We start from the raw sequence: 14,013 nt of genomic DNA, 5'->3' as shown, positions 1-14,013 counted from the left end.
CTTCGGCGTAACGTATACCGACTTGCCAGTCTTCTTTTATCGCGTAACGAACAGGCAGTTTGGCACCTGCCAATGCACCATTTCATCAACTATTAAATCTAGTCGTTAGCAATCTGCCAAATCTCAAGTTTCCCATTCGTCAAGTTGTCGTCCGTCGTAAAAGTGAAATGAACACCAGATTTAACTTTGTCCGTTGTCTTGCGAATAAATTCGAAGCTGGCGCCCTAACCAGTTCGCAAGTGACCAAGTCAAAGTTCCACGCGCAACAATATTTGTAAGATGCAAACAAACCTAATCTCTAAATCTACTAAGCCAGAGTTTCGTCTATTCCAAAGTTTGTCTGACCAGAGTGATACGTTCTACTTAATATGTATAATACATATAACGTATAATGTACAATATATATGTAGTACATGTCGGGTTATCGTTAAGACTTGGATTAGGGGCGTATAATGAATCTTCACCGGAATTATTCATCGTTGTCACATAATCGAGGTAGCGCTTATTAACACCAGTATGGATGTTACAAGATTGGCAAGTGGCCGTGGTAATTAGACACTAATGACAACGACCTTAGGTTCGATAACGAATCCGCGGTCAACGGGATAACAGATGTACTTTGCTCCAAAGTGTAAGTCGGACTCGACTTACTTCTCGCGATACAAGGATTACTCGACTAACTCTTTATCGAAACGTGGATTATTCACCGATCGTACAGACACTAGATAACTGACTAACGAGACTGCGAGAAAGGGAATGACTTCCCGTCACGATGACGCTGCAGAGGTAAACTATGACGGGGTGTGCCTAAGGGCACGAGATCATCGGATTTGTCGAGAAAAGCCTCCGCTCCGAAGGTGAGGGAAATAGACGTTGCTGTTAATTGGTTAATTTCTATGTTGGTGGTTAGAAAAGGATGTTAGCCGCCCTTGAGAGAGAGTTCCTAGCGGGAAGCGTCGTACGCGAAAAAAGCAGATCTCCCGTATCTTTCCGCAATAGGTGACAGATTTACGGGCTGATAGAATAAAGATTGTTTGTCAATTTAAAGGACCTTAGTTAACTAAATCCTAAGATTTGTAATGGGTCCTCAGGCTAGCTGAACATATACTGTAAATGATGCACCGACATCTGGCGATCATCTTGTCCGAAGAATGGGGTCTGTGTGTGGCGAGCCACGGGGCTCGAGTAACAGTGAACAAAAAAAAAAGGCAAAAATTAGTATGAAATTAACAATTTTGGCGGGTTTGAAGAAAAAATGTGTTTTATAAAAAGAGAAAATAGTCTTTAAGGTACTACAACAATTATTTAAATAAACTTTTTCACGAACTTTTTTAATTCATCGAGAAGAAACATATATAATAATTTAATCCTTCTTTCGGTTTTTTGTTTCGGTCGAGAATTACGAGGTGGATCTTTCCCGCCCATTGAAAACTGCAGCCCATGAAATAAACTTATAAATCTGTTATAATTTTCTTTTTTACTTAAAAAAAATTTTTTTTGTATTCGTTAAATATATATAAAATCGTACCTCAAAATTCAATAACTTCATTTCTTTCTTTCCCTTCTAAAAAAAGTCACAAAAAGATGCTGTTTTAGAACATTCTAATTCAGGACACCTCCTTAAAAGAGAATTTGAATATTTCAAGGGATGTAAAAAGCGTAGCTACTCGGACGTAGGAATTTTATGAAATTTTAAAAAATCAAATTTCAATATATTGTTCAATTATAAATTATCTTACTTCGATGTTTCAATCGTATTGCTTTTACACGCAATTTTTACGAATTATTTCACGTTCCTGATCCTAAGTAGGTTAACGGTAACAAAGGCTATATGGTGCATCGTGGAAATGGTATGGCGGATGTAGAGGATTTATTGTCGCGTCGTTTCGACGTGCACATTCGCTTTGATTCCGCCAGCCGGAAGAAACGGTAGCTTGGAAGTGATGAAAATTTGATACCGATGTAAATTTCACATTAGAAGTCGTATTATACTGCTACTAAAATGGAGGAACATGACCGAAACGGAATTTTAAATCAGCTACCATTTCGAGAGTGGTAGTTATGTTACATTATTTTATATTTTACCTAAATTTCAATCAGAACGTTAAATATCTTTTGCCTAAATAACTATAAATTAATATTTAGTTGCATTTATCTCAAACCATTGCTCAAACTGAACTTTCAAATATGTAGCAAATTTTCAATTGGGCTCATTTTGTATCTTAGCTGAATCTTGCTTACAGCTTCTAAAACCTAATTATATTTCTGCAACAAATTTTTCGATCGTGTCAAATTTTAGACTCAGGCTGATTATTTTATAACCTGGTCAAATCTGTATTACTTAACTGAAAAATTCCTTACTCGATTACATGGTGTAGTGGCACTGGACAGTAAACTTTCCAAAGGTTTCTGTTCGATGGGGCTTGCTACACAAAGACCCTGATTCTTCGGATAAAGATGATTGCCAGATGTCGATAACATCCTCATGGAATATTTTCAACTAGCCTAAGGACCTGCAATACATCTTAGGATTTATCTAACCAAGGTTCTCCAAAGTGACAGTCTTTCTCTCAGCAGTCCTGAGGTGAATCAGCCGTCATAGTTGTTGTTGCTGGTGTAGATGTCGCTGCTGAGGTATTGCTGTATTTCTTCTATTTTTAGATGGAAGAAAAATCTGACTCCGGTCGCTGGGATTTGAACCCGGGTTCCGAACGTTCTTAACCTAAGGCGCTAACTACTGCGCTGCCGTCGTCCGACACTAGTTAGTGTCTAGTGGAGGTATTTTGCTGTCAAGTGCCGCCACAATCCCTAAACTCCATAAACACAATTCATTTCTCTCACTTTGCGAACCAAGGCTTTCCTTAACGAATGATTTTGCATCCTAAGACACATCCCAACATAGTTTTCCTTCGCGGAACATCATCGTGACGGAAAGTCAGTAGTTGTTACATATCAGTCCGAAGCAATCATACGCAGTCCCCATAGGCAATCATCATCCGGACTTATAGCGCGAATCGAAAATGCATCGGCCAGAAGTCGAACTTGCAATCGCGAATCGCTAATTTAATCATCGCGAGTCCTACGCTAAGTGTTCACCTTGAATATATTATAATAAATTTCTTTTGTTAAGTATACTCAAATGTTTCTTCCTCTCACTATCACGATCCATCACCTCAGTAGGTTATTTATTTGTTAAATTTCAATCAGAGTCGTTTCAAATCGAATCACAGCCAGTGTATGTGTAATAACTGTCATCGAAAAACAAAATTCGATAGCATAAATTGGCTCAAGGATAGAATCGAGAAAATGAATTATCGTATCAACGCAACGTTAGCCCTTAATGGTAGTTTTCATGGAAATAATCTGAAACCTGAAGGATCTTTGTAATCAAATTATCTCGCGTGTCTGTCGAAACTTTGGGTAAATCCCATCTCAAGTCGACGTGTATTAACGTCATTGTCCAAAGAATCGCCAAAAGTAAAAGTCTTCGTGGGAAATTTGAATTATCAAAAGAACGTGAGTAAAAGTTAAAGTTAAAAGTCTAGTCTCGTTGGATAATTTTGAAAAAATCCTCTCGCAAGATTACGAAGAAAATTTCCTACGCATAATTAGTGTCTGTACTTTCGTTTTCTGGCTTCTAAGTAAACGCTCTGGTTGCTTAATTAACAAGTTTAAGTCGGTTGGTTAAGAGGCAACCTGATTCCTGAGATTACCATCGAACGAGCTACAACGGATCAGTCTGTTAAAAAAGTAGCTCGAGCAACGCGAAATCTTTATGAAAACAACTTCTTATCGACGATATTCTCCCGTTACGCAACTGTTTCGTTGCAACGCTAGTTGAGAAAAATTCTTAATTCGAATTCTTAATTTGTCCGACTAAAATGGTATAATCCACTTAATATTGGAAAAAATCTCAGAATTTCTGTAGTATTGGGTTGACAATTAAGTGATTGCGGATTTTGTCATTACTATCTAATAACATATTACATAGTTCACACATTATAACAAAATAATTGCATATATGCTGATTAAAAATAAGTAAAAATTTCAGAAGTTAACACACTAAAAGCTATGTAGGATGATTACAAGTTTGTTTCAATGATTTAGGTGGTAGAACCTACCTAATAGGAAATAAAGTAATATAGAAATAGATACATATATGCTAGTGAAGAATAATTGTTAATTTACTGCTACAGTAAATGTTTTGCATTGTAAAACAATTAGAAGATAGTTATAGATAATTAGAAGATTGATCAATGTGGTATAATTTAGCTGATAGGAAATAACGAATTTAAAACTGTATATGACAACTGTATATTCTACTGATTTACATACAACTTTAACTTAATGCAAATGAACCGTGGTTTCTTTTGTTGTAAATATTAATGCATTATTATTTCACTGAATTATTAACCGAGTCGGAGAACCTTGATTCACTTGTCTGAGCGGAAGATATATGTTGTAGGATTTGGTTGAGCAAAGCCCAGAATGCTTCACTTGTTTCATTCTAATTGATCTATTCTACTTACGCAAACTGAACATCTTATACTACTTGATTCAGCACAAACAATACTGTTTCATTTGTATAACTAAATATGTCTCTTATTCCACTTGCCTAAACACATGCTATCCATATTCCACTTGCCTGACCATGTTTGCTTCCTAATCTACTTGCCTGATACAGTGCTTGCCTGTTCCACTCGCCTGACGAGGCACAATCTTGTTTCACTTGTCCAATCTGAATTTCTACCCTTCAAATTTGATAAGAAATTATTCGTCCGGATTTTGCCCAATTGGGAACGTCCTTGCACATATTATTTGTCCAATTAGGGATTGTTCTGTTCCACTTTCCTAGCTAGACACAAACCCACATTCAGCTCATCCTGGCTAATAATCTTATAGCGAGAAACTAGTTGGGAATTGTAGGGTTTCTGTTTACTGAACTAAATATGTCCTTCTCGGTCTTATGTTTGGCCAGAGACGATTCCATTTAACTTGCGATATTGACAATTACTTTGTCTCAATGCCCCTTTCTGACTTATCCTGTTATAAAAAGTCCCACTCGACTTGCCTCAATTGTGGCCATCTTCTTCAGTTGCCTGACTAGCCACAACCTTCTTCTACTTATCTGGCTGCAGGCAACTTCCTGTCTGGCCAGTCTTCTTCTATAGGTCAGACTACTAAAACTTTCATTCCGAGTTGGTCAATAACAAAACCGACCTCACTTGTCGATGCATTAAAGGCTCCTTCCACTTGTCTAACTAGCGACGATCCTTTTCTACGTGTCTGGCCAATACCAATACTACTTTGGCAAGTGGTATGGTGCTTATGTCGCCTCCGCGTGACTTCTATACTATTATGGCTGACTAGAATTAGTATATTCCACTAATTTGGTCCACGAAAACCCTTATTCTGCGTCACTTTCTCACAGCGTGTAGCTGAATACAATACATTTGATTAACCTACATGCAAGGTATCGCATTAAATCGAGCAGCAAGAAAAGTCACATGACCAAAGCTTTAAAAGCTTTCTCCGGAGCACAAGACGCGGAAGAGATCGAAGCAAGTATTCCATTTAAATGGCCACTAGAGCTCGCTATCTTTTTATATGTAAAATTACCGTGTTATGTCATTCTACGAACCTCTGGTCGTTGTGTTTTCTCATTCGAATTCCTTCGTTTCTTAGCAGATCTGATCCAATAAATATAACCTCGATTCTTTACTAATTTCTACGTAAAACTATTCTCGTGGCTTCTCAAATTCTGACACTAAATCCAGAAACGGACAAAATACGATTTTGATTGTGGATCCACAGACCTCATAAAGCCACAGTGTAAATAAATATGGAGAAGCAGATTCGACGCGAATAATTTTCCTTGGGGAAAGCAGCGAAGCTAATCGCGTGGATTTATTAGTGTTGCAGCTTCGTAAACATGGGAATAACGTGTTTGAGATATCGCCCTATATTATGCGCATAATCAGCGGAGGGAAAGCATGAACCATAGGAAGGAATCCAGACTCTCAAGTCATCATACGAAAACGCTGAAATTACCGGATGGGTCGAAGCTTTTATCGCGTGCTGCATAAAATTAGGGGTGAAAATTAAACGAAAAACCTTGAATTCCGACCAGGAGAAACAAACAAACACGTTTCAATTTGGCGAGCAACGTACCGCACGAACTACACTTGCCAAAAATTTTGTATGCCAAATATTTACGTATTCGATTTATACGTAGAATTATTTTATGTTGCAAACGCCTTATTCCGTGTTTGCTTGGTATTCAAATTTGTTTCCAAACACCAGCTAACGTCGAGTTCATATCTCGTTGAAAATGCCATCTTTGTAGGAGCTAATTATCGTAATATGGAGTTATAATTAATTGTTGAAATTGTTTCGTATATCGTGTTACGGTTGTTAATTGTTAAATGCGGATTAATGTTGAAACAATGTTATGTGTTCTGTACGCTGCTTACACGAGCAGATCAGTAGAGGCTGCCTCAGTAATAATAGTGAAATTGCTATGGAAAAATACATTGAAAATACAGAATGAAATTTATTCATACAACGCTTCGTCTCTGATAAGATTGACGCAAATTTTCACAACGTCGCTTACGCGTAAATGAAAATAAGCAAGCGCAAATATATTGGGTTGGCAACTAAGTGATTGCGAATTTTATCAATACCACCTTATGACAAAACCCGCAATCACTTAGTTGCCAACCCAATATTATAATTATCAGTTTGATGCCTTTCTGCCTCGTCAAGTGACAGTTTGAGGTTAGGTTGGGCTTGGCAACTAAGTTATTACGTATTTGGCATTAGATGGTAATGACAAAACCCACAATCACTTAGTTGCCAACCCAATATTACAATTATCAGTTTGATGCCTTTGTGCCTCGTCAAGTGACAGTTTAAGGTTAGGTTAGGCTTGGCAACTAAGTGATTGCGGATTTTGTCATTACCACCAAATGACAAATGCATTTATCTCACAAAAACGTCAACTCGATTTTCTTGAAAGCAAAACTTCGTACAGACAAACTTTGTTTCTATTGAGATGTATAATTTTGTGTGCTAGACTAGATTGGCCGCGTGTAGTGACACACGTACGTGAATACGAGTGTGTGAAGTATATGTGTGCGCGACGTCTCGAAAAACAGATGAATGTAACTCTTCCGCTGATGGACTGCTATGGAAGATGGAGAGACAAAGAAAGGGCTGAGACGCGTACAAATGTACATCGACGAAAATCCTGGACATCGTTTATTAAATAAATCTAAAACTATTTTAATATGAATTCTAAGTGTAATCTTAGTGTTCCTTTACGTTTATTTCTGTGTTTAAGATCCACAATTCTCAACAGTTTCAATTTATCTTTTCTTATGGAATCGCTGTCTCTCCTATTACGTTATAATTTACGCAACAGTTTAAATTCTTCCGCAGCGAAGTACACGCGTATCGTAGAGATTTAAAGTAAATTTCTAATTCTCTCAAGAACAAAGCTTCGTGTAAAAATCTTTAATCTACGTTTTCAACCGGTTTTTTTCTCTAATGTTATCTTCATTTCTGTTGCACCATCCTTCACGGAACACCCGACCTTTCTCCGCCAAATATAGCTCACGGAACCTTCGCAACTGGCTCTTAATCAAGCAAGTTTGTTCTGCAATTGAAAGTTGCTTTCAATTTCTACTCGCCAAGCGTAATTCGAGCGAAGATGTGAAATTCGAACCGTAACGCGAAGCTAACAACGACAGAAACACGAAATCGAGGAGAAAAATAGCGGATAAACGCACGTAGGTAGGTCCTTGGTAGGATGATAGCCGTATCAGGCATCGCTGAGAAATCTAATTACGATACAAACACAATTTTTCTTTCCTGTTTTCAGAGTAAGAAAGAAGAGAGAAAGAGAGAGACGGTTCAAGTCGTTAAACGAGTTATCGTCCGGATAGAAATGGCTCGATACGATCTGTAATCTGGCAAAAGGTCTTCGAAGCTGAGTTAAATGCACCCATTGTGTCATTCCGAGATATTCCGAGGAATAAAATTTTAATTCTGTGAATTCCAATCGACGATCGGATCGACTAATAGAAATATTTATATTCAAATTATTTCTATTACTATTTATGAATTAACCATTTCATGTCTTTTCTGTAAATTGTATGGCCACTTAGTTTAGTTCAAGTTGAGTTTAAGCTATGATTGTAGATAAAAAAAAGAAGATTGTCGGATAGGAGATGAAAATATTTTTTTGTGCTATGTGATTCTGTAATTTGAGATATTTAAAAGTTTGTAATTTGAGATATTTGAAAGTTTGTAATTTTTACTATTCGAGGTTTGGTAATTTGAACATGAAAAAGTTATTTGTTATGATGGTAAATACGATATGAAAAATATCATCGAAAACAGGTACTTTTTCCCATCAAGTAAAAAATACATTCCTCTCATAATATTTGCATTTTCAAAATAAACAATTCTCTCCTACGATATTTCTTCTTATCTTGTGCGATTTTTTCTAATATTCAACTTCCGTTGTTTATCACATCATTTAGTTATGAAAAACAATTGTTTCCACTGACATTCTATTACGAAAAATATGTTCAACGTTTGAACCGATCAAATTATAACGTTCGTTGATATTTCATTTCCAAAGCACAATTTCAATGATAATAATTCGCAAATTTAATAAAAAAGAAACGCTCCACTTTTATTGTACTCTGTTCTATAGCATCATATTCATTGGCTCTTCTGAAATAATACAAAGTGCCTGTTACGGATTTTTGACGATAATAGATGAAACAAGTTGGAAGATTTTTGAAACATTAATTTTTCCATTCTTATACGCTGTATATTTTATTACATTTTACTTCACATATCTGTATGTATTCCTTTTCTTTTTGTCTTTCTTTCATCAATGATTCCGGTGTAATCAATGGAAACGATGGCATGAATACGAATTCACCGGAAGCTTTGTCGTTTCAATTAACAGGTTAATCCGAAAGCGATATCGGCCGTGGGAAACGAAATATTTTAGACTCATAGCGTATAAATTGTTTAATACCGATTGCTACTTCACATTTCCACACGCGGTATTTATTTATATTCGTCGAACGAGAGACCAAAGTGTATGAATAATATCACCAATCGAAATATCTTCGACCGTAATATTATATATAGTATATATATAGTATAACAAAATAAGGACGTTAATGTATTTGTGGATAATTTAAAAGTGACAAGATTTATTAAAAAATATTGGAATATCTCTGGTTGCATAACCAAATTTTTATTTAGCTTTTATTCATTTAGTTCCATTTACAGCAATATAAAATGCTGGTATGCACATAAGGGTAAACCTGGTATGCACATAACATAAAATATACATAGATATAAATTTGTTGAAAATACAAAATTTGAAATTCATCATTTCGATAAGGAAACGAGGTTAGAAATTAGGACGATCAGTGAATGGGTTCAGACCTTAAAACAGCATATTTAAAATCCGATTTTCAGCATCATTAAGGTCAACACGCGTCGAAAGGCGTGTCGTGATGTCACGGGAATTCAACGTACTCGTTTGCTGACTGATAAACCGGTCCGTCCGATAACGATGGATCAGTGAATGGCAAAAATCAGTTGATATCCGTACTTTCTAAAAGATACGCTTACGATACGATGGAGAATTTTCTTAGAAATAGCTTGCAACGATGTAAGTACTCTCGGAAAATAGGTAACATTATAAAAATAGAAGTGGTCAATCATTGGTCAGAGAAAGGAATTTTGATCTCTTAATAATGCAGATTTGTAGCATTTTTAATAATATAATGATTTGCATGTTTCATTGCGTAAAATATATAATGCAAAATACTAGCAAGGAATTTATAACAATGAGTCTATCTAAATATTCTCCAGGGTTCCTCCAAAGATGACCATTATTTCCCCTTCCACTCCACTTTGGTAGCTGGCCACTAAGCCTTCCCACAATTGTCTCGCTAACTGACCGCAAATTGTCAGAAGTGTTATTCATAGGTATCCACCAACATTCCCATTTAAGGAAATCTACCCAAAAACAAGTAATAAATTGTAATTTGTAATAAGAAATAAAAGAAATTCCATAGAAGAATTATTTCCATAAGAAAAATTTATCACGAATATCGACATGATAAAACGGGTAAACCTTCCATATTTCGACAAGTGAAAAAGATTTGAGAATCACTTTATTTCCAGTGATCCAGGTTCGTGTCGAATTACTTTGCAATTCAATACCTGGAAACGACTTTCGAGAAACCTAATTCACGCGGAACAACAGTCTGATCGAGCAAGTCGCTCGCCTTTCGCAGAAAGAAAACTGGATTCAGAGTTTAAAGTTTAAACACGAAGAACGAGAAGTGGATTTAAAGGAAAGAACCTGCGAATCCCATGGAAAAGATTAAATCGTCGATTACATTCACAAACAAAAATATTTGTATTTAAATTAATTCAGAGAATACCACGGAATATTCGTTTTTATATTGGATCATGAGTTAAGTCAGAAAGTAAGTAAGTAGAATTTTAATATCGTGGATCACAGATAATGAGCTTCTTCCTACTTTGAACAAAAAATAATTCCAAAATAACTCTGATGATAATTTAATCGGACACTGTGTGTTCTTTTAAATTTCTAGTCATTTTTTATACGATATTATGAAAAGTCTAAAAAGTGTATAGATACAACTTTGATTTTCAATTTCATTCATGTTCAAGCTTCAAACAAATAATGATTGCGAAATAATCCTGGTAAATTCATCGTGCACTGCATATTTTTAAATAACGTGAAAGCGCGTGGCGATTTAATAAATTCTCCATTTCATTCTTCAGATTTCAGCTTCATTTTCAACTGCACGGCTTCTTGGCCAAATAATAATTTCATCGCTCGCGTTACATTTTGTAAATTCGTTCTTATATTGACAATAATTCGATAAACTACCGTTTATCAAAAGTTCAGAAAACTCCAACCCAACTTTCGATTTCCACCGAAATTTTTATTTTCATTTTTTCTCAAATTTCAGACAAACAATCATCCACACTGTACATTTACTCGCCCATTGTATATTTACTCAGCCACTGTATATTTTCTAAATATCCGCTTGCAATCAGAAGATGTTTCAAATTTAATGAAATATTACTAATATTCCAGGAAATACGTCGTAAACTTAAATTCTGAATTTCGATCAATTAGTCCCCAAACTTTAGACAAATAATAATTTAATATTGTAACAAACATAAATTAAATAATTTAATATTTTTCATCCAATACTTTGACCGTCAAATGTATATCTTCGTATATTTGTATTTGTATCTTTGTATATTTCTTTATATTTATCCATATCTTTTATTTTTATGTTTATTTTTATATTTATATCTTGCCCATATCTTTTATATCTTGCCTATATCTTTTATATCAACATTCCAGAAAGTACATATGTTACGATTTATATTTGGAAAAGCAAATATATATATTGCAGTGTTTGAATGTACCTAATATTAGTTGTTAGTATAATGTTTACATCAGAAAAATGTCGGACCACTTCAGTCAGATAAAGAGCATGAGAAAAAGGCGAGAGAGATAAAGATAGATGAAAAGATACATACGGCGAGAAACGCGCGTTCCTTGGCTAGTACTCAGGAAGACGTCGCAAACAGAACAGCATCAAAAAGTAGAAATCTTGTGAAAGCGAACCGCAAAGAGTGGTACAAAATTTACGAGTTTCAGTGAGTTTAATTAAACTATTAAAAGCCAACGTTTTGTAAATACTTTACATTTCATTTGCCCATACTTCAATTCTCTTCATTTTCTTTCTTTCTCTTCTTTCTCTTCTTTCTTTTCTTTTTTTTTTTCTCTTTTTTCCTAACCAGTTTACACGATTGAATTTTGCTGCTTAACATTTTAAGAAGCAGTATGAAATTAATTTCTTTTTTTTATCATACACTTGAAATAGTAAGAAATTGTGAAACAATTTTATCATCATTCTTAAACCATTGCATTATTATAAAATCGTAATCTTTTTTTTCTTTTAAATATTTAATGAGATTGATTCTACATTTTCGATGCAATAATTTCATATTAAAATTTCTTAATTTTTCACATACAATTTTCATTTATTTTATTGCTCGCTCATTAGTGAGGTTAGAAGAAGGAATTGTAAAATGAACAGCATTTACGAGATCAGAAAAAGTTCCAGGAGGTTGGAATTTCACTATGAGTTCAATTAATTCCAGTCGTAGACTGAGAATATTTATTAAGTGGACAGTTCTGTGTGTACATTCGAACCTTTGAGTCTGTTATTTCTATGTACGGCTTGTTAGCGTATAACCAACTTAACCTCAACCAAACCCAAACCTAACCTAAATACACGCATAATTTGTTTAGTTCAACGATACTCTGATAGGTATTAGCTTAACGACATACGAGTATAATCTCAATTTAACTGAAACTTTACTGAAACCAAACATAAGAAAGAAATTCTACTATTTTCTATGCTATTTTTAATCAATTTTCGATCGTGATACTCTAATACTACCATTTTCCATAGAATGTGATGTATGCAAAAAGGAAGGAAAGGAAAGGAATTTTTTTATTACGAAAATACACATGCATTTTCACACTTGCACTTTAAAATATTCAGCATTTCCTTTTTCATTTTTTTTTTCGAATTTATTATATCTGTACATGATAAAGAAATATTTACAATACAAATTTTTACAGCTACAATGGCGGATGGCCAGGACGGAGTGCCACAAGAATATGCTGACGATAAGGAATGTGGCAATGGCGAAGAATGTGTAAACGACGAAGAATGTGTTAACAACGAAGAATGTGTTAACAACGAAGAACCTTCTGTTAACGAAGTGGATTCTAACGACCAGGAATATTCTGTTGACGAAGTGGATTCTAACAACGAAGAATCTTTTGACGAAGAATCTTCTAATGTTGAAGAAAACGAGAACGGAGAGCAGCGGGGGCGCCGGAGCAGAAGGGCCATAATCGACCCACCGCTAAGAACACCTATGTACTATGATCATACTGGAAAACTTAGGAAGCCCTTTCGTATACCATAGAAAAATGTTAGATAAATTTCAATCGATCAACCAAATAAATGAAAATAAAATATATAACACATAGTTTCGGTTTAAATATATTAACAAACTTTTTGAATTATTATTAATTTCAAGTCGTATAATCTTAAACATTTGCAAATCTAAAGTTTCGTAACTACAGATCGTTGATGTTAAAACCTTCCGATTTAAAAAGACAAATTTGTACGATGCAGAAATAGATCGGAATAACACTAATTTAAAACAATCAAATACTGTCGACATTTTCTAATTTAATCCATTCAAAATTCCATAAATTCGAAAATTTGAAACCCCATAATTCTTCGAAACAGCAGCAAAATCGTGTTACAGTACTTTTCGTGACTGCCTAATTTCGAATATAGTGTGGCCTTTAAACAGTAGGGTATATCATTCTTAAATCGTGTGAAAATGTGTTTCAACTGAAGATCCCATTGTACCGAGTGACTTTTGACCTGGCGAAGATAAGAAATGATAAGTGGCAGCGACAGCTGCAGGGGATGAAACGAGATTGGCCGTGAGCCAAGACGTGTTTAGCCACATTCCACGAGCCACGGCTCACAGGGGTTCCCCTGGGGCTACAGCCTTGCACCGTCATGAATGTAGCGCCATTGCCAACACCAGCCAAACCTTATTACCAAACACTTGCCTCGAATTATTAAACAGCCGCTCTACAATGCAGATTTGTCCTACCGAAATTATTCGACGTTTCGCTTCATTCATGGCCTTTTGCCCCTTTGGCTACTTTAGCAACTTTTTCTCACAGCGATTTATGACTATTCGGTAAAACGTGAGAAACGAGCCTCAAGTTACTAGACTTCGCAAGACACAGTTGATGGGAAATTTTGGAACGTATTTTTTGACATATCAAATTCCCGGGGAATTTTTAGTTTCTCGGATTTGCAA

At 35.3% G+C, this 14,013-nt stretch overlaps 3 protein-coding genes across 6 annotated transcripts in view; 1 reads left to right on the top strand and 2 right to left on the bottom strand.

Moving 5' to 3' along the window:
* LOC132914510 (protein maelstrom) overlaps window positions 1-14,013 on the bottom strand; it is a 348,506-nt gene that overhangs the window by 177,924 nt on the left and 156,569 nt on the right. The gene's annotated exons all lie outside the window — the stretch shown is intronic.
* The window catches only part of LOC132914508 (metabotropic glycine receptor-like), a 197,200-nt gene that overhangs the window by 97,137 nt on the left and 86,050 nt on the right, over window positions 1-14,013 (bottom strand). The window lies entirely within an intron of this gene.
* Window positions 11,491-13,341, top strand: LOC132914516 (merozoite surface protein 9-like). The gene is made up of 2 exons (XM_060973700.1): window positions 11,491-11,745; window positions 12,740-13,341. Exon 2 carries the CDS (start codon window positions 12,745-12,747, stop codon window positions 13,090-13,092), a length of 348 nt encoding a protein of 115 aa, XP_060829683.1. The 5' UTR covers window positions 11,491-11,745; window positions 12,740-12,744; the 3' UTR covers window positions 13,093-13,341.

Source organism: Bombus pascuorum, chromosome 15 (genome assembly GCF_905332965.1).
Source record: "Bombus pascuorum chromosome 15, iyBomPasc1.1, whole genome shotgun sequence".
NCBI lineage: Eukaryota > Metazoa > Arthropoda > Insecta > Hymenoptera > Apidae > Bombus > Bombus pascuorum.
This window is presented reverse-complemented; position numbering and strand designations above follow the sequence as displayed.